The sequence below is a fragment of the Taeniopygia guttata genome, chromosome 20 (genome assembly GCF_048771995.1).
Source record: "Taeniopygia guttata chromosome 20, bTaeGut7.mat, whole genome shotgun sequence".
Lineage (NCBI taxonomy): Eukaryota > Metazoa > Chordata > Aves > Passeriformes > Estrildidae > Taeniopygia > Taeniopygia guttata.
Genome location: NC_133045.1, coordinates 2312211 through 2333980, shown reverse-complemented (window position 1 = coordinate 2333980; position 21770 = coordinate 2312211). Strand labels below are relative to the sequence as shown.

Genomic DNA, 21770 nt, shown 5'->3' with positions numbered 1-21770 from the left:
TCTCTATGCACATCAGAGAAATCTTTTCTGGCAGGAACTGCTTTCTACATATAGTCTGTAGTTTGCATTCACCTCTGGATTTCCTGAGGCCGATCAAAACTTTCCTAAGTGCAGATTTCCTTACGAAAAACAATGTTTAGATGAACTTTTGCAATGCATGTCTGAGTCCTTCGGAACAGGAATTGCAGCACCACTCTATTTTATCCTAAATACTTCAGAGATGTCACCATGCTTGGTCTGGTGAAAATATGAAGGGAGCTCTAGGTATCTACATGACAAATACTGAACCAAGACATTCCTCAGCAGTCACCCAAGTAACTTCTTTGGCAGTTTGGCAACAGCTCTAGAGTCAGCCAATACTCCATTTACATGCATGGGAAAATGCAAACCCAGCAGAAGAAATAAAGAGCCTTTCTAAAGGTCTGGACTTCTAAATATAAACCTAGAGTCCACCTGACATCAGAGGTGTGAAGTAACAGAAACAGCCCATGAAAATATCACATTCAGGAAAGAATAGTCATGGGTTGGTTTTCTAAATAATATTGATGGGTTGACTTTTTAAAGCATGACTTTAGCACTGCATTGGAAGGCACTGGAGTGTTTCTAAAGAACGTTATCTTACAAGAAGCTTGCAACAGCAGAGGCTAAACATGAGAGCCTGAATTCCTCTTTTTGAGTGGGGGCAGTAGAAACATTCTATTCACAGACAAAAAGAAGTAGGAGCCAGCGATTCAAAGAGAACCCATTTCTTTGTGTACACACTGTTGTGTAACACAACAAGGTGCCCTGACAAGCACCTTAAGTCTGTAAAAGCTGGGATGCAAAAAACATGGAAAAATTGACTAGAACATGCTGGGCAATGACAACAGTAAGAAAAGGAGGCAAAGTTTACCAAAGCAGGGAAATTTGTCAACTTCTCTGGCTCCAGAAGACATTCTAAATCAGTTGAAACTAAGCTGCTGAATAAGAAGTAAGAAGTATCTAAAAAAGTTGTGCAGACTGCTCTGACAGGGGGAGCAGGAGCAGATGGTGATCAGAATCTCCTGGCAGGCTGTTGGCCACCAGATCAGGAAGATTTCTAGCTCCTGAGGCAAACAGTCCAGCAGGAAAGATGAGAACTGGAGCCTTCACACAGGATGTCCTTGACCTTGTCAAAGCTAGCAGAAGCACTTCTGCTCCCACTTTACTGAGATCAAACTGCCTAAAGGAAGAGAATCCCAGAGAACATAGCAATTAGCCTGCCTGGGAAAGCAAAGTATGTCATGGCAGGATGCTGGTCACTGATCTCATTACAAGCAAAGCATACAGCATTTCCCAACAAGCCAGGTAGCAAGTAGGCCTGTCACAGGCTTCTCTGTGTCCTGGAATATCAAACCAGATCTCTGATTTGTGGTCCAGAATGACAGTGCTGTCAGGAACACAGAGGAGCCTGGCTCATAAACCCAAGAAAAATTAACCTCTAGTGCTAACCTCCTCACCTGAATTTTCACTGCTGCCACAATCAGACAGAGGGATTTGGTTCTTTCCTGCTTGTGCAGGATATTGCTGTTAACCTGTCCACCATATCTCACATGTAAGAGTATTTCAATTCTCAGCACATCTCCCCATAGCATCACCAGCTCAAAATGCAGCAACTCTTGGCCACCTTCAGAAGAAGCTAATGTAGCTTTGATCTTAGAAACTTGTGCCTAGGCTATACCAGTGTCATCTCTGTCATAGTTCTCTTGTTGATTTTTATAATTAATCTTGAATTTGATGCTGTGTATTAATTACAGGATGCATTGTCCTGTCAATGAGAAATCAAGATGAAAAAAAGTGTGTTCTCTGCAGATTCATCTTAACTCTCTTTGGTTTTCCCAGATAGTTACAAACAGTCTGGTTTTTAACAATTATTGGACTAGTTTTCAAAATACCTATATGAATTATTAGCTTATCAACTCATTTTTTTCCCACAGGGAACAGTAGGAAATAAATAAACTGCAGATTTCAAGGGTCGTCCTTACTTTGTTCCACTGATTTCATTAACTGAGTATAATTTCAATGGTTCTGCTCATTTATTCACTCTTTAGTGTAATGAGCTGCCCGATCTTTCACTATACTGAAGAATCAGGAAATTAAAAGGAGAGAAGGGAAAAAGGAGGAGGTGAGGAAACAAGAGGCCTTAAGTGCAGCTATTTCAGTACAAACTTCCTTTCAGCCTTTGGACAGCTGAACCCAAGTCTATGGACTTCAGTTCCCTGAAAGATCTGGTACTTAAAAAATTACTGTACTCCCCTGTGCATCCTCTGACCTTTATAAGTATGTAACGCTAGATGAAAACCTGATTTTTTTGGCTACTATTTTCACAAATGAAAAAGGGAAAAAACTTCACTTTTAAGGTGTTAAATATTTTTACATGCAGCCAAGCTGGCATTCACTACCCTGCATGTACCTTTCAGAAGTGAAAGAATAAATGCCAGTGCTATAATTTGTTAAATGCTTCTCATCACCACAAATTCTCCCAATTTAAATGACTTTTACATAAATTTAAGCCTTTCCTAAAACACCCAAGTAGGATTTTTCCACACAGCCTGAGCAAGGCTTTTAGAAAACTCATGGCAAAAATCATTCCATTAGTGAGGAGTTTTGAGATGTAAGAGATGTCAACTTCTCTACAAGACTTATTGTTCTTCAGCAGAAAACAGCTTAAATTCAGTCATCAGTAAAATGAATATAACCTCTATTATCAACCATGGATAGAAGGCTGTATTTTTCTCACATTAAGTTGTATACAACTCTATTTCCTGAAAATAATTGTATTACTATTTTGTCTTTCACTTACCAGACATGAAGCTGGGCTACTAGAAACCATGAATTCAAAGTATCAGGCATTTGGCACCCTTGATGGAAGGGAAAAAAAAAACACAAAACCAAAACAAAACATTAAAATTAATTTAATCACATTTTGTGCTTAACAGAAATTCACTGCAGCAAAATCTAATAGCACTTTAGTAATTTATTTTCAGCAATAACAGTACATACATACTGGAAGCAAATATCATTTACTATCATGCTTGTGCTTACACTCTAGAACATGCAGCCACAGATGCTATGGATTCCTAAAGATTTCAGGTCTTTAGAGCTCACTTGGATAACTTTTACAGAGGGGGAAAATTTCACGATGGAGAATGAGACAAACATGTGGCTTCTAGCTTGGAGAGTCTCAAAGCAGCAGTGACTAACAAAGACAAATCAATGCATGCTTTGCTCCATTCTTACACTCTTCCTTCCCATGTGCTGCTGTCTCCTGCCAGAGACAGAATTCTGTGTTACCTGTGTCTCTGCTCCCACCCCACTGGTTGGATTCAATGGCTGCACAGCCCACAGCACTCTGAGTGTTCCAGCCAGGCTACATTAGGATTAAACCCTTCAACCAACCACAGAAACAGTATGTTTCCAGATTCAGCTCTACTCCCACAGCCACTGTTTTCCAGGAGACGGCTTGCCCATATGTGTGTTCACATGATGGATTTTCATGTGCTGTTAGGATGTGAGGCTGGAGATTTAGGCCACGTGGCACAAAAACCATATTCCTCTTCCTCATACTTGAAAAAAAATGAACCTGTGGGTTCTGTGCATGCCAAATCCTTTAGTTCCTGTCAATCTCAAACCTTCCTCTCAAGGACACCTCTGCATCTGTTTCTTGGAGAAATTTTTAAGGCAAGTCCCTAACAAGAAGGATCTGAGGCAGTTACCTTGGCCTATCCAGCCCTTGGTGTTCTCTTCTGAGCTGTTCAACCTAGCTGGAAGAAGGCTAGAGAGCCTTGAGAAAGTGACTCTACAGTCAGATGTGCCCTAGGGAAGTCAACCTCATATTTTCTGTGCTAAATTCCTTCCTGGCTCCTGTACTTCTTGGCTGTCAAGTATTACAAAGGAGATTCACCCAGATCATGAAGCAGTGCTTTCACAGCCTCTTTCTTTTTATATGCCAGCTCTGGTCAGAAGAACCAAACAGATCACCACTATTCCTCCCTCCCCAGAGAGATGACTCCATCAGTCCTAGGAGGTGCCAATTTTCAGCACCACTGCCCATACATGACCTCTAAGACAGTACAAAGACACTAACAGTCCATGTTTGGAGATTAAACACAAGTCTCCCTCACCCTTCTACCCTTTTGGCTCTCTCATTCCTATTAGAAATAATTCCTGTGCCTAGAAATGACTACTTTGACCTAAAGCCACGCCAAGGCATCTCTAACTAGGGCAGGAGCACACAATGCCTGCATTAACCAAACCATCTCAGTAAATGAAGGTTCCACAGGCAAGAGTCAAACACTCAGTTCAGACAGAGGTTTCTCCAGAAGGAGTTCCCATGGATCAGTCCCCCACCACAGAAATCACTCTGCAGTGGAAAGCAAAGCTCACACCTCTACTCCTGGAAACATGGAAAGTTTTTAAAGACCCATTCAGTACCCAAGAGGCAAGAATTTTTTCTCTAACCTTTCCAAGAGTTGCAATTCTATTTTTATAAATCATTTTTAACTTCTATATTTGGACTGTCTGCATGGTAAATTTAAAGGAAGTGTGGCTCCTTTAAAGCAAAAACTTTTTCGTGATGGACCATCTTTGCCACTACCACAGCTTTAGGAAGGACACAATGGAATAATATCCACACATCCTGCAAAAGAACAGGTGCACTGTGTCAGTGTTCCCCTGAGTGTGGCAGGCAGCAGCACGAGCCTGGAAGGCATTGAGTGGGGTATGGGAGACATAAGAATCAAGAGTCTTGTAACCTCCAGTCTTTTTAAGCTGCACTGAGCCCCACTAGGAGCCATCCAAAAAGCTGATTTGGTGGGATGAGCTCTCTACTGCTGCAGCTGCCTGACTCTAGAGAAGTAACAGCATTAGTAGTTCAAGTTGAATTCAAGGTAACTCTATAATCCATATTCATCAGCCAAACTTCACTTCAGCTCTGAGTGCTACCTGCCTGATCCTAAAACTTCTTTTGACCTTTAAAGTCTGCGGTCAGGCCTGAACACAGGCTGCCTCCTCTGTTGCATCCTAACTTCTCAAGCTCTGTGCCAAACCTGGCGCCAGCAACTTTGTTATTCCCTCTGCTGCTTCTCTCTTCTCCTTTAAACAAGAAACAGCTGACATCCTAAAATAGCTCCACTTTCCCCCTAAGCAGCACAGTGCAGACATTTGGGATGCGGGCTCTAAAGCAGAGTTCCCAAAGTTTTGTCCAGGAGTGATCCAATATTGAGAGACAAAGGGATGGCAAGCATAATAAAATTAACTGCAGTTTTATACTCTAGAGTCTCAATTAAAACACCTTCTTTATATCCAACAGCAGCCTCATGACTTGCATACCCATAGTCTGTATTTTGGGAACTGCTGTTCCAGGACATATACCAAGACAGGCAGTTCACAGGACTCTCATACTGTGCCACAGGAAGTCTCAGAAATCCCACTGGGCATCAGCAGGAATGCAGTGAGACAGAAGAGAGCCAATAAGACATGAAATGCTAGCACTGCCCTAGCCCTCCACCACACTATCCACTCTCTGAAGTGTCACCCCTCTAAGAGAGCTACCCTACAAACTCCCCACACCAACCCAAGTTCCAGAAGGTCACAGTGCAGTTGTTCTTTATGCCACAACACAACCACACCACAAAAGCACATCCAGAAAACACTGAGGAGGGCTCTGTAAAGAACTGGTTCTGCTCACCCAGGTTAACGAGGCCACGAGTGGTTTCACACATGAATGGCTGAGGGTTTCCCAGGTCAGCTCAGCAGGTTAACAGGGCTCACACACCGCCGGAAAGGAGCTAATAAGCTCTCCAGAGAGCAAAGCTGACTCTGAGCAGTTCACCTGATATCAACACCCTCCAGTTAGAGCCAGAAGGGCAGCAGAGCACAAACACAGCACAGGTCAGCACGTGGCTCAGACAGCACCGTCCTACCCTGGGGCTCCCCATGGGCATGGGGAGGGGAGCGGCACCCACGGAGCACAGGCTCGGGCACTGCTCTGCTGCTGCAGCACCACGGCACAGTTCACAGCCTCCTGCTTCTCCTCCTAACAGGCTGCTCCTTCAGGAGCAAGCAATGGGCTTTAGCAATGTCCATCTTCAGTTGCAAAAGGAAAAACCATAGTTTGATGAAGACATGGTAAACTCAAGCGAAAGTTGGGTATCTTGCTCCAGGTCATGCTCCCCTCTCAGTTCTGCACTCCCTAGCACCTGCTTTGTGCCACAGCTGCTCTGCACCAGACCCTTCCACATGCCACTTCAGCTCACCAATACAGCAAACCAGGATGTCAGTAAATTGGGCTGTTCTCCTTCAGCGACCTGAGCATTCACCAAGGACATACCTGCGCAGCCCAGAACAGGGCCACAGGAAGATGGAGATGTGAGACTTTCCCCTTTGGCTGCTACTTCAACTCAGCTGCCCACAGAACCACACTCTAAAGCTTCTCCGTGGCAAAATCCTGTTAAAAGTGTCCCACCCATCCCACACTGCTTGTGTTTTAGGGGAACTACCTTTTAACATGGATCACAAGCCTGTTAAATTTTTGAGCTAACACCCCAAAACAGCTTAATGTCTATGTGACAGAAGTAAAAGATACTTCTTTTACCTGTTTTGATATTAAAAACAATGATTTTTTTGGAACCACAAGCACTGATTCCCACATCACAGGTGTTACACCACCAATGGGTGCAGCATGCACTCCATCAATCCCAGAAAACTACCATGTTCCTTAGGCAACAACTGTCCCAAGTCCATGCAAACATATCCTACTCTTTAAAATACATGCTTTCTTTTTATTACAGTAAGACAACACCAGAAACAGAAGCTATAGTAAAATATTCCGTATTGACCCTGAAAATCTGTACCAGTATTTTTTCCACAGACAAGTTTAGAAATTTCTTTAAATTTTAAGCTAGGGCAACATTTATAGATCTTTGTACAATTAAAGAGGGACAGTGAAACACCAGTTAAAGACAGCAAAACCCTTGTCTGAAAGGTAAATACCACAAAAAGAACAGACCCTATCTAAGCAAGCCTGAGAGGCACTCAGCTGGCAGAGGGTGTGGACAGGCAAAATCAGGTTCTCAAGTTTTGATCACTAGTGAGGAATCCTACTGCTCACAGACTTCTCTCACTCCTGCAACCACCAGAACCACATCACAGGTTTGGAAAATCTTCTGAAAAACACTTGAAAATTTTGCAGTAGCAACACTGTAACAAACCACCCTCAATAAGCTCTGCACTGGATGAAGGTGTCCCTTCAGCTGATCTCCCATGAGGCAGCAGCCCCAACCTGTGCTGTAAGAAAGCATCTGGCAGCTCAGGAATCCAGGTGACAGGCCAGATCCAGCTAATGGGTTTACTACCAGCTAAATCACACTGACACGGAAAATAAGTCACGTAAGAAAAAAAAAAACTACTGCAGCTTACATAAGTCTCGAAGTACATCTTCCCCCTTCACCAGCCAGATTTGAAACTACTCAAAGCTGCAACAGATTTTTTAGCTGATAGTAAAAAACCACTGTGTACAACATAAAAAAAACCATCCCAATCCAAGCCACTAATATACCTATATACTTATAGAAGGGACTTGTATGTCTGTTCTAGTCATACTCTCTACCCAGTCAAGAGATGTGTCCCGATTTGATGCTGTCAGGGTCAGTAAAAAATGCAGAACGTCTCTTAAGTTGTACCCAAACCTGCCCCAGCCATGACAGAGGCAGGTGATCCATATGATCTAACTAATCTGGTATCATAAAAAAGTTGTGCATTAGTGGATGGAGGCGATTCCCTTACCTGCATCCCAGTTATACTGAGGATGGCACAGGGCAGGACACAGAGACCATCTGACTGCTATAAAAAGGGAAGGGGTATTTGGATTCTTAGTATATTCCATCCCTGGAAATAAAAAATGGCAATATCCCTTGAATCCCAGGATATTCCAAGTTCTTCCCATCCCATTCCTGCTCCAGTTCTCCACTGCAGCAAGGAAAATGTAACAATACCAGACTCCAGAGTCTGCCCTTGCACCCCTGTCTCTCCGAGCTTAAGGGAATGCTTCAACTTCCAGCTGACTACGCCCTGGTAAGGTTGTTGCATTTATTGGCACAAATATATCCAGTGACACCATTCCACCATGTGCTCTCTTACCAGGGCAGCAGCTCACACGCCATCAGTCCAGCACTTACTGTTAAAGAACTCCTCGTAGTCGGTTTTCTCCACACAGCACGTGTACATGCGCAGGGCTGCCACCTTGAGCTTCTGAACAAAAAGAAGAGACAACACTTGAAGCATTCCTCATCCAGAGCTGGTGAACACTGCTGGCTTTGTCCCTGAACACTGTTCCTTTGTCCCACACTGCCATTTTCTGAAAACACTTCTTTTGAAAATCACCATCACTTGAGATTTTTCAGGAGCACATTAAACTATTAGATCAGTCAGTAATGGCATGAGTACAATTAATTCTGCCTTGAAGGAAAAAAAAATTATTAAATGTCTTCCTGAATATCCTTCCAAATCTAGTGTGTTAAAATACTTGATATAATTACAGAAAATATAAATTAAATGGTTTCCCTTACAGAGTCTCTGAAGATCCCAATTCCCAACTCCTCGTTTCCTCCAATAAATTTAAGTGATGTATACCACTAAGAGTGTTTTGTGTCATTTAAGTTTTAAATATTCAAGAAGTCACATACCAGACATGTCCTAAAAATAGCTTCTTTTTTTTTCTAGAAAAGTGACACTTGACTGATTATAAAAGTGAGAAAGGAATCCCAAATGATGAACAACCTGAGCTATTCCTGCAAGCTTTGGCAATTCTCATTTTGTTCCCAGCGTCCCACTGCACCCAAAACACCTCCAGTGCATCACCTACAACACAGACTCACGTGCTGAAGCTTCAAAGAGCACAATAACTAGCAGCAAAAATCTTAAAGAGAAATGGCATTGGATTTGGATTGCTCTGGTTTGAATTTTTGTTTTTTCTAGTGATATATACCAGTGACCATCTCAGTGCTCACCATGCTGCAAGGATAAGCACCCTGCCTGCTAAATGGCAGTTCAAATCACCAAAGTAATTATTTGTGTTTCCTCCAACCAAAAGGAAAATAAAGAATTTGCAACTGATTGCTGAGAAAACACAGGAGCCTATTATTTTTCTTATTCAGTAATCTTAGGCTTCTGTCAAAAATCAAACATACATCTAAACTTCTCGAAGTAAATGTTTTACATTGCTTACAGCAGTTCTGAAGGTTTCCCTTTTAAAGGAAACACTGCCTGGCCTGTGAGCAGAGATCTCCCTGGTGAGAGTCACTGCCCCAGAGCAGGCATTGCTAGACATTAAAAACATATTGTAAAAAACAGTCCCCACAATCCAGCCCTTAAATAATGCAGGTAACAAAGGAGAAACTGATGAAATTTAATCATGGAAATTTAGGGTGTAGAAGAAGCATGGGGGAAGGGAGAATAAAACAGAAAAAAGAAAGAGAAATATTAAGAAACTTCCCAAAGATCTCCTAGAGAGCACGGGCAAGGCCAAAAATGAACTCAGGTCTCTTGGGCCCTAACCACAAAATAACTCTCTCCCAACCCAGGATCCCTAGCCAAAAGCAGGCAGTAAAGAGAAGCAATTAAGGAGAACTCTGAAATCAACACTTAGAGCTAACAAGAATCTTTATTACAACAATATGTACACAAGCACATGGGAGAGAAACTACACTCTCAAGAGGTTTAGCATCACCTGATTAAAGCAACTGATTTCAACCAAAATAACTAAGCCTGTTACAAGTCATTTATCTTTGCTTTACACTTTCTGAGGAGAAGCATGCAACCAGCAAGTGTTTCAGATCAGTCTCTGAAGAGGTGCACTCTGCCTTGCAGCTACTCAAAGCACCTTAAAATTTCCATTTTTTTTTTATTCAAATAACTGGTTATAATTTCAATACAATTGAGCTCAGTCCTTCTTTTGAGCTGCCTTCTCCTCTTATTCTTTTGTACTCTTCCTTAGTTCAGAGAAAAGAAATTATGAATTTCATCTTTTTTCTTCCACATCAGGAACCAAAAGCATCTCTCACAAAACCGCACTCACTTAGTCAATGTTAACAACCATTTTATTAAAGGGCTATTTAAAAGTAAAAGGAGAAAGAGAATGACCTATTTGTGACTCTGCCCTTGTCAGCTACCACTGAACAGTGATTTGAACAGCAACCACACCATATCTCACCACTGACTGCTCAGCAGACCCTCCTAGTAAGGTTCTTACTCTGGTGCACAAATGAAGTAAAATCAGTTATCTGAAGAAAATCAAGAAGGATTTAGACTCTACCAAATACAGTATTGTTGCATATGTCAATGATGGCAATGCATAATGGAGGTTCAAGATCTGGATTATTAATTCCTTACATCAGAAAACAGGAATTTACATTAAAATTTATCATTAAGTACTGCTCCTATCATAAGAAAAAGATGTGGAGTGTTTTTGGTCTGCTTTTTAGAACTATCAAACAAACAAAAGAATTATTAATTTACTGCTTTACCCATCTGTTATACTTGAGTGGTCCTGCGAACCCCATTGCTTCCATTATCCTTGTAAAAGCACCCACTTTTTCTTCAGATGGCAGCAAGGTATCTTTTGCAGAAAGATGCTGTAAAATTGAAATAGCACATATTTTAGTCTCAGCACTTAAATCTGACACATTTTAGTTTGCAAAGTTACAAATTTAACAGAGAATTTTAGGGGTTTTTGCCTGCTTTCTTTGTTCAACAAAACAAAACACTGTTTAGCTCTCCCCTGAAAATATTCCACTGGTTTTCATATGTGCCATTCCTCTGTTTATGAATACAAACATTACATAACCATTGTGATAACATCCCATTGGAAGCTCACATTCAAATACCTACAGAAACCTGCTTTCCAAAATATGGCTCCTATCCTAGACTCCCATATTCATTCTAGGTATCTTTACTTGGGTTTAAGTCTTTTGCAGATAAAATGAGCAAAAAAATCACAGAAACAGAGTAAATAAAGCTAACCTTTCATATTCCCTTTCTTCCTCTCACAGGCATCCTACAGTAATTATACAGTACACAAACCAATGAGCTCTATTTTAAAACCAATGAAGATACATGATCCCACCATTCTTACCAAAGAGCTCCCCCAGACTCTTATCCCCCTTACAATTAATCTACAGAGTACTTGCAGAAAATCCAGATCAGCAAAGTACTTAGTCAGCAATAATTTGCATTGTCTGCAAACATGAAGATAAATGTTCTCTTCCAGACTCAACACACACGTTAAACACCCCTGGGCTGATGCTGTGGCTTTAGCCCAGTGGACAGGTGGGGACAGGGGAGAGAACTGGGAGGGTAAAAGTGAGAAAATTGAGGGGTTGAGATAAGGGCAGTACAACAAAAGCCAGAGACACAAGCAAAGCCAAAGGAGGAATTCATTTCTCACCTCCCCAGAGCAGGCAAATGCTAAGCCATCCCCAGGACAGCTGGGCTCCATCAGAGCAACATCACACCAGTGTCCCCCACTTCCTCCTTCTTCCCACTTCCTCCTCCTTCTTTCCTTCAAGCTTTATATGTGAGAATGATGCTGGATGGTCTGGACTGTCCCCACTGTGTCCCTGCAATTCCTTGGGCACTCCCAGCTACTCCACTGGGGGGGAGACAAGCAGGAAAGGCCTTGGCCTTGTGTCAGCCCTGCTCAGTAACTCAAGCACACCTGGGATGTCAGGACTGTGTCCAGCACAAATCCAAACCACAGCCCATACCAGCTACTAGGAAGAAAATTACTCTCCCCCAGCCCAAAGCAGCACAAGTGGTAAGAAAACTTTACGGCATTCTGCCTCTAAGCACCCCAGCAGCAGCTATCAGCCAGCTGTAATCACCACTGGTACTCCAGCAAATAATTTCCATGAATTAAGCATACAATATAGACTTTTTGCTATCAACAAATGACTTTTAACCTATTTATTGCAGATGAAGCTCCTAGATATGACTTGAGGAAATACAGCTGAGAGGCATTATAACATATGAAAGTAAAGAGACCAGGATGCCAGCTCCAGCAAGGGTTAGGAGCAGACTCTTGGGGATGACACAAAAGCAGAGAAATACAGCACACAGCACCCCAGCCTGCTGGGATGTACCTGTCCAGCTTCTGACAGACATTCCTGCACAAGAAAATGTAATTATTCATTTTTTTTGTCAGGTCCAACTGGCTACACCTGCAGTATCCTGGCATTTGAAACTATTTAACCTCAGTAACACAAAGTTGTGGTATGTTGGGTTTCACAGTTTAATAATGTTAAAAAAAGTCCCTTGTGCCTTTTTAAAATCCAGCCTTGTAATTTGGACTAGATGACCTTTAAAAGTGCCTTCCAACCCAAAGTATTCTATGATCCTTGGATGCTCCCAATTTTCCCATAAGAACCTGCAAACAACTATTTCCTATCCCACTTTTCAGTAACTTTTATAGGCCAGTATCATATATATATTCCTTAGTTTAGAAGGGTCCTAAAATGGGCTATTCCCATATTGAAAGCTTTTTCCCTTTCTGATCCTTCTCTATAGATTTCCTAGCACTAATATACTAGTTTTTGAAATGGCATGAATGGTAAGTTAATACATATTAAGATACAAATTAAAATACAGATCAATACTCTGCACAAGTTTCTGTAATTAATTAAAAACTAACTGTAAAGGTGTCAAAATTATAGCTCTGACACAGAATCCACCCCTGTGTATATCCACACACAAGCCTGAGCATTTGAGATAAAACACTCTGCACTTGTGCACTGACCACGGATGGCTGCCAATGCCTTGAATCCTGACATTCAGGTAAATGGGGAGAAACACAGCCAGCACCATTTAAGTATCTGTCAACTTCCCAGACAGTGTAACACTGCCCAGGACCTCCTGTGATACTCAGGTCCTCCTCTGAATGCTGGTCATTAAACCTGTTCACCACGTCCCCCCTTACCAACGCCTGCAGAGGCACATCCCACCCTCAGCCACACGTGATGGACCCAGTGATTCCCCTGACACCTTGTGAGTATTTAAACCAGTTTTTAGTACCTTCTCTTCAGATTATGCAATGCAGTACTCCCTGCTACACTACAAATGGCTCCCAACCTTCCATCATAACTCCATAATCCCTCTCCAAGAACTGCTCAAGGTAGAACTTGTGTCCAATAATTACTGCCACGTTCACTAAATCAACATTCATCTCCTCCACAGGAATTCAAATCACACTGAACCTCTAATGAACCCAGGCAGAACTTCTCTACATGCCTCTTATCTATAAATGCATATGAAGTCTCCCTCTGTACAAGTTTTTCATCATGCAGAGAAAGTTAAAAACCTAAATTATTTCAATTCATCTGTTGTTAGCTCATCACTAAAACAATGGCTAAACAACAAGCATATTTTTCTGGAAAATGCCATGTTTCTTGTTTCATCCTTCTGCAAGGCAGCCTGGACTAGCTCAAGAGATGGTGAAGAGATTTAAGCAGAGAGTGCTTGGTTCAACCCATGGATAGAGGCCTGCAGCTCATCCTGCTAATGCCAACACTGCAGCCAAATGCAATTAAACAATCCTAAAAGCATCTGTAAACTCAGATCCAGGGAACACTGGGCTGAGGACGTGGAAACTGTAAGGTGCTTAGCTACCAGCTGGGCTAAAACCACAACACAGAGAGAGATAGAGAGATAGAGATAGAGAGGGAGAGAGAGAAAGAAAACTTTTAAAATATATTTTATAACTCGCTCAAAACAAGCTCATGAAGACACTGTGCAAGGGAGATAAGCCTACCTCAGGCTGCCTTTCCTGCTCAATACCTGAAAGGCAGTGCTTAAAGCAAACAATCATTTCAACTTTGACACCAAACATAAACTGAAACATCTGGAGTTCACCATTAATTCCAAACCACTTTCCCACCAGGACTGCATAGTCAAGTTCAGATTTCAAAGATGAGTAAGTACTTCTCTATTCAAAATAATGAAGCTGCAGTCCAAAAACCCACCTCAAACCTACAGTGTTGTAAACTGCTTCCTCTCTGGTCATAAATCCTGCCTGGCTTCTTACACCATGGCTATTTTAACTGGGAAGTTTCCCCATCCATCTTTCAGCCCTTGTGCACCTCACCTTGCCCTTTCCAGTATACCAAATGCAAATCTTGAGTCCTGCCTTGAAGATCTTCATGGCACTCCGAGTTTGTTTGAGGCACAGTCTTGTCACCCACTGCTCTCCCAGATCCACTCTCTAAGCGCTGCCTGTGCAGGGCTCAGAGCAGTGCAGGCAGGAGTGGGGATTAGGGGCATGCAGACTCTTTGGGAGTCTGGATAACAACTTTAGCTCTGGCCATGATAAATTGTGCAATCCCTTTGTATATGCTTCAATCCCTGTCTGCAAAACCTTTGGTTTATCTTAACAGCTGAAAAACACTGAAAAATTGACTAGAAGAAGGAAAACCCCTAGTTAAGAACTAAATGCAGAGAGCAGGCAGGGTTTCTTCCCTTGCACACTTCTGGTTTTACTTCATTTTTCTATCTATGTCAAAAGAACCTATTTAAAATGCTTCTTATTATGTACCTCTAACTCCACACCCAGAAAATGCACTATTAGCTAGATAGCAAACTGGGATTATTGTTTTCATGGAAGTTTTACCTATCAATCCCTAACTCTTTTTCCTTCTGTCCTCTCATTTCTCATGCACGTGTTCTATTTTTCCATTTTCTTCACATTGGATTAACAAGATACCAGGATATTTATTAGCTGAGAGATGCTAACACCCATAGTTTAAGTTGTGAACTGATCTTATGGAGTTAATTAATGCCTCAGAAAACTTCTACTCAAAGACAAAAGACAATACATGTACAAGACACATAGACCACAGATCAACAAAATAGTACAGATGAACAGTAAATTATTACACAATAATCGCTGTTATTAGTAGACTGCATGACAATTTTCAGTGTTTAGAAGATAGCGAAAATGTCACCATACATTATTCCCAAACTAAAGAATAAGGAAACATCTTGTCATTTCTAACGTGTGGAAGGAACATCTGCCCCCAACACTTCGACTTAATTTCTTTCTTGTCTGCAAGGGAGCCCTCAGTCTTGTCAATGAACCTTCACCCTGATAATCCAACTGCAACTGCACCTTCCTATGCCAGCCCTCTTTTCTGGAAAGGAACAGAATTCCTTCTCCAATTACCAGACTCACTGTTCACATTACACTAAAACATCTTAGAGAAAGGCTGAATCCTCTCCTATGTGTTCTGAGAAGTGTTTTGACTCCTGTCTCTGTAGAATCCCTAGCACATGTGCCCTCCAACAATAAAACTTCCCAACTCTTCTCACCTTATTCGTATTGTAAAAGGATCTGTTTTGCTGTGTGATGGCTCCATTGGCTTGAATCAATCCACCACAGAATTTTGAGAGTTGGAAGGGGCCAGCCTTGTGTCTCTAGTAGAAATGATAAAAAAAAGAAAAGTAATTAAGAGACAACTGACTTAACTTTCCATCAACCACCCACAGTTTGTTTCCAAGTCAATTAATTCTGGCTAATCTTGAAAAACTCTGCATCATAAATAGCACAAATTTATTTTAACAACTGTTACAAACAAAATGTCTGTCTATGCTTAATGCTGCACACCACATTTTCCAGTGTTCCATAAATGTACTGATGGAATGGACTGGTAGAACACTGTACTCAAAAGCCACAGCCTCTCTGCTTTGACTCTCACACTACTTCTAATTATGGGGTTTGTCTCTTAATAAAGAATAATTGTTTTTTGTGACTTAGCAGACAAATTTTTATCTATAACTTTATAGCCTATTCATTTGTCTTTGTGGCCAAGACTTGAGAAAACACAAATTGCTGTGTAAAAGCTACCACTACAGCCCCTATAACTTCAGATCTCATGGCTTCAATCACAGATCTAGTGCATAACAAGGAAAACTCTCAAGGAGGAATAAATGGGCTCCCCAGGAAAGAAGCTGCACACTGAACAGAACCCTCTCACAGCCTCCCAGCACACCCAATTTAGCAGTACCTTATTTATCAATTAATTCAGACAGAGTAAATATGCTGTTCAGAGCAGTCATCCCCAGATGTATACTAAATGTAGAGTAAGCCCAACTTCATTAATAATGTCACAACTGCTCATTTCCACCTCTAGTCCCAACATCAGGTGCTACTGGTGCGAACTGGTGCTTTAACAGTAGGGTTAGCATCTATTCCCTTTTCCTACACATTTTTCACCCCTTTATCATTAACTGCTGTTACTTGATGCTCTAGTTGATTTACTCTGGACAGACACACTCTGGCACTATGCTGGCTGTCCCACAACAGTGAGCCAAACTGCAAAGCTTCCATTGGAACAGCACTAAATGTGCTGTGCAAGGTATATATCCATCAGTACTAGGAAGTCCATTTTTATAAAATAAAATGTTCTCTACAATAAAATACTGCAAACAGCATGCAAAAATGACTGGCTTGTAATAGCTCATTTGGAAAAGTAACACCTCCATTTGGACTTCTGCATTTAATCTTCTAATTACAGATCATTTGGATCTATTAGAAGACACACCTGGACATGTAACAAGAGTGGGAGCTCACTCTTGCAGCAGCAGAGAGCTCTAGAGTTTCCTTGGTCTTCCCACAATACACAGTGAAGACATCACTTTTGGAAGCCTCTTTATTGAAAAACCACTACTTTTTTTTGGTAATTCAGGATCATTCCATTTTTCAGACACTTTAGCATGCTGTGATGTCTTACCTGGAAAACACTGCAGAGCATCTGCCTACAGTGGTCCGGGACTGCGGCGGTCTGTAGCAATCCACGGCACCCTGCTATCCACTGGGTCACTGCAGCCTGGCAGCTCTGCAACGAGGAGATGAGCAGTGAAGAAAAGGACACAGACATGCAGAAATAATGTAACTGTTCCTCTGCTCTCACAGGTTTATTCATTCATACGACAAAAACAACATGGAGCTGTGTCGGGGTGGGGGCAGGGGGAAGGGTTTAGGTTGGGTATCAGGGAAAGGTTCTTCCCCCAGATGATGCTGGGCTCTGCCCAAACTCCCCAGGGAATGGGCACGCCCCGAGGCTGCCGGAGCTCCAGGGGCAGAGCGTTCAGACAATGCTCTCAGGCACAGGGTGGGATTGTTGGGGTGTCTGTGCAGGGCTGGGCATTGGACTCAATGATCTTGTGGGTCCCTTCCAGCTCAGGATATTCTATGATTCTAACAATCTACAGATTCAACTCCCAACTTGTGCTTGACAAGAGTATAAATTTTGATTATGAAAATATTTTGCCTTCCAGTTCAAGTATGCAATCCAAGTCTGATGGCAGAAACAGATGAATGGAAGGAAATGGTGGGCTGTCTACATCATAAAACCACACCACAACTTCTCTGTCTATATAATAAATTCAAATGCTTAAGAAGCATTCTTCAATTGACTGAGTAAGCTCTAAAAAGCCCTCATCCAACTCAGTTTTTATGCATCTTTCTTTTACTTTACTCAGGTACAGCTAAGAATTTTTATATTCCAAAAGCACATATTGTCCCCATAAATTTCAGTGAAGACAATTATTTTCTGTCATGAAAATGTCAGCAATACAAAAAGCGGTGGAGCTTTTTTTTGCCCACACCTTTCTTGCATCTTTCACCTTCTGCAATATTCAAGTTAGTACAATATTTGCCTCCTTCATACATGCACTACATTAACACTGGAAATAATGTATGGAGATGACATTTTCTAATTAAAATAGCTTCATGCTTCATTTTTGGTTGGCCACAAAGATGATTAAGAGATTGAAGCATCCAATGTATGAGCAGAGAATTAGTTTTCAGAAACAAAGACTTCAGGGAAATCTTATTAATTTGTATTAATATCTGGTGGGGTGGGCAGTCAGATTGTCCCTGGGGTGCCCAGTGAAAGGACAAGCACAAGAGCAGCAGATCTGCCCAGAGACAAGAGGAGCCAACACAAACTAACCCGAGTTCCTGTCCCCCTCCTGTGACCTGGACAGTCACCGCTGCCCCTCAGGTGTGGCCATCAGCCTCGAAGGCTGTCCCTCAACTCCAGAGCTGCACTTCAAATCCATTAAGGGAACTGATCTGGGGTTTTAAACACTGCAAAGGGAGAGATGCTGTCCCACGACAAACGTGGTTAGTGTTCACTGCTACCACACCTTCCCACTTCTACTGCAGCAAGACTACTCAGTCTTCTGATCTTTGCACATAACATCACCGTCAGCAAGAGAAATTATGAAAATGATACATTTCTATCCAAAAAAACATTTCAGCCGAGTCCCACAAAGTACTTTTTGAAATAATCTAGTGTTCTGGCCCAAACAGTTTGACAAACATTTCAGTTAGTAAGACGTAACCTTTTTTTAATGAAGAATTACTACAAAATTCCAAGGATGTGACAGTACTTTTTTGAGGCTTTTTCTCATTAACATGCCCAGGTTATGGCTTAGAGCTTGAACATACTGAAAAGCACAAATGAAACAAAATTGGACAGAGACATACGAAAACAAAAAATAAGCATAAGCACACTTAAAAGCTGAGATGTGATAAACAATCTAGTAATAAAGAAAACAGACACCAGGAGATAGCAGGGAATATGAGAAGCTAAGGAATTTTCTCTAAGCTAGCATCACTCTGCAGAACACAGCCTTCCTTTCAAATTACAAGTGCTTCTTTTGGTTCTCCCCTGGGCTGAAAGAAAATGTACCAAGCTTAAACTGAACAGGATTACTCAGGAATAGTCTACAGACAGCTGCCTTGTCAAGATAGACATGAAAGAATATCACTAGTCTTCTAAATCCTCTTGGCAACCTTTCAGAAAGTCTTAGGTAGCAGACAAGCTACTTGTCAAGGTATCTTGGGCAAAAGCCAGATTTATCATAATGTAAATATTAAGGAGCAGAACTGAAATGTCAGGGCTGTATCATATACAAGGAGCTTAAAGTCAGACAAAACCCAAATTTTCCTTACTTCCAATAGAAGGAAGAAATACAGAAAGTTTAAAGACTCGTTTTCATAAACTTAGGAAACCACTAAATTCTAATGCAGAAACAAGTGCTGAGAAATGCCAGGGATGAGCAGTTCTTGAGCTGAAGCCGAGCATACTTCAGATTACAAAAAATGGCAGGTAACTACATCATCTCCTCTCTAAAGAGAAACCTTTCTGGTCAGGCTGAAAAATCAAATCAGCTTACTTTGCCACATAAATGCCAGCAGCAGCTGGCAGAGGAGCTGCTCAGGGACAGGTAAGCCCAGGAGGCAAATTCTTCCCCTTCAGAAGCAGTTTTCATTGCAAACCCTGCCCTGGGGGTGCAGCTCCACAGCTGAGCCCTTCTGGTGCCTCACTGCTTCCCTACTGCTCTCCCTGCTCCCCTCCTGCCTGGCTCCCCCCTCCCTGCCTGCTGATCATCGATTCTTTAATGCTTTCAAACTGCACGACCTGTTGTCACTGTTCTGCTGCTCCAGCACTTGGACCACGGGGGCCAAGAAAAAGGCAGGCAACCGAGCAAGGACAAAGCACAGAGAAAGGTCAGGGGTGGGAGGGGAAAGCAGGAACTCAAGGTCGCTGCATTTCAGCTGCTCTCATTTTGATATTTGAAAGGGCAGGGCTCAGCATGACTGGGGAAACCACACCCTGAGCCATCGGCTTGGGGTACCTGGGGGACTGATTTCGTAAGTGGATATTGCCCCCATACTAAAGGCCTTTCCTGTTCCTGGGACATCTGTCCCCACTTAGCAGCGCTGGCTACGCTGTGTGGTGATAGAAGATCATGCCCAGGTACAAAATTCTGTTTCCTGGACAATATGCTAAAAAGAGGAACTCTGCCACAGATCCTTCAAAAGTTAATAGAAAAAACCCACACATGAATGGGAAAGAAGAAAGAAGTGGAGTTGTTGGAATGTTGGAAACCCACACTTTCACAGGAAGCCAAACACTTCCAATCTGAATCACAGAACCACTAGGGCTGGAAAAGCCCTCTAAGGTGATCAAGTCCAACCATTACTAAACCATGTCACCGAGTGCCATATCCACATGGTGTTTGAACACTACCAGAGACGGTAACTCCACCACTGCCCTGTGGTACTGCCAGTGCCTGAGCAGTAACACAGGAATTGGAATTTTTACATTATCCTTGCTATCAAACACCTCCAGAGTGAGAGGGGAAGGTCCCATAAAGGCAATGCTCACCCATTAGGGCACATACCATGTCAACTAAACCATGGCACAGAGTCCCTTAAACACCTCCAGGGATGGTGACTCGACCACCTGCCTGGGCAGCCCCTTTCAATGCTTGACCACCCTTTCAGTGAAGAAGCTCCTCCTGAGGTCCAAGCTGAACCTCCCCTGGCACAGTTTGAAGCTGTTTCTTCTCATCTTTGTTCCCTGGGAGCAGAGCCCGAACCCTTCCTATCTGCACCCTCCTGGCAGGGAGCTGTGCGGGCAAGAAGGTGCCCCTTGAGCCTCCTTTTCTCCAGGCTGAGCCCGCCCAGCTCCCTCAGCCACTCCTGGTGCTCCAGCCCCTTCCCCAGCTCCGTTCCCATCCCTAAACACGCTCCCACCCCTCAGTAACTTCTGCAAACACAAACTCCGCAGGAAAAGCTCGCCCCGCTGCTTCGCCAGACATCGGGTGCGAGGCCACAGAGCGGGAAGCTCCCCCGCTGCGGAGGGAGGCCGCCACAGGGGCGGCGCGGGGACAACTCCGGCTCCACACGCCGCTCGCCCCCTGAGCACCAGAGCTCTCTCCCCTCCTCCCTCCCCTCCCTCCTCCCCTCACTCACCAGGGCCCGCGCCAGCGCCGCCATGAGTCCCCAGGGCCGCTTCCGCCGGCGCGGCCCGGCCCCTTCCGCGAGCAGCGCCGGGCGGGAGGGCGGCTGAGGCGGGCGGGCAGCGCGGGGAGCCCGCGGCATCGGGAGCCTTCCCCGGCGTGAAACAAGCCGGCAGTGGCACGCTCGAGAGAGTAATTATGTGACTGTGTTTCCATGGAAGGGAGAGCACCTTCCCCTCGTATTTAAAGCGCAGGTTATAAACTACCCTTGGGAGGCAAATTGTAAGGAAACTTCCCGTTCTGACCATTCTGTAGCGCCCTGGCGAGTCGCACTGCCAAAGGTCGGACACTTTCACTGCTGGAACCTAAGCCCCTCAACAGTGGGGGGCTCAAATGAGCCGAAGGGTGTCCCTGCATTCCCCACTCTCACACAATCAGGCCAGGTTTCCCACAGCAGAGTCTATGTCTCGTTCCACAAAACAATTTATTTGCGGCGCAGGAACACAGAAACAGCCGGTGCCTCCGGGAGGGACTGAAGCCCTGGGCTGTTGCACCTTCACAGTCCGAGCACAGCAAAGTCTCAGCTCTTCCTCGTGAGTCTTTGGGTCCTGTCCTCCTCTCCGTGTCCACCCACTTCCCTGGCTCCTGCTGTGTTTCTCAGCATCATCACCTGGGCCTCTCTTTGTGCCCTGTGTTAACCAGAGGCTGGCAGCTCACGGCTCCCACCCAGGGCTCAGTCTGCATTTCAGTCTGCAGTTTGCAGGCCGAGTTACCTGGACCAGATTTATTTCTCAACAGTAAAGCCTAGCAACATTTTCTGACCTCTCACATCTTGTGTAGGAGCAATCCCTGGAGCAATTCAGTTTTGGAGCAAATTTTGCAACCAAATTGCAGAGGTCCAACCCAGAAAGTGAATCAAAGCACCTTTCCTTGGGAAGGGAAACACCTAT

General features: G+C 43.3%; 1 protein-coding gene across 1 annotated transcript in view; it reads right to left on the bottom strand.

Moving 5' to 3' along the window:
• The window catches only part of UQCC1 (ubiquinol-cytochrome c reductase complex assembly factor 1), a 46942-nt gene extending 25965 nt beyond the window's left edge, over nucleotides 1-20977 (bottom strand). Inside the window, exons 1-6 of the mRNA XM_002186848.5 lie at nucleotides 20834-20977; nucleotides 16794-16898; nucleotides 15373-15477; nucleotides 10542-10649; nucleotides 8196-8268; nucleotides 2822-2879 (exon numbers count right to left, since the gene is read on the bottom strand). Of these exons, the coding sequence (XP_002186884.5) occupies nucleotides 2822-2879; nucleotides 8196-8268; nucleotides 10542-10649; nucleotides 15373-15477; nucleotides 16794-16898; nucleotides 20834-20962 (578 nt within the window). The 5' untranslated portion in view covers nucleotides 20963-20977. The remainder of the gene's footprint in view (nucleotides 1-2821; nucleotides 2880-8195; nucleotides 8269-10541; nucleotides 10650-15372; nucleotides 15478-16793; nucleotides 16899-20833) is intronic.
• Nucleotides 20978-21770: the final 793 nt, after the last annotated feature.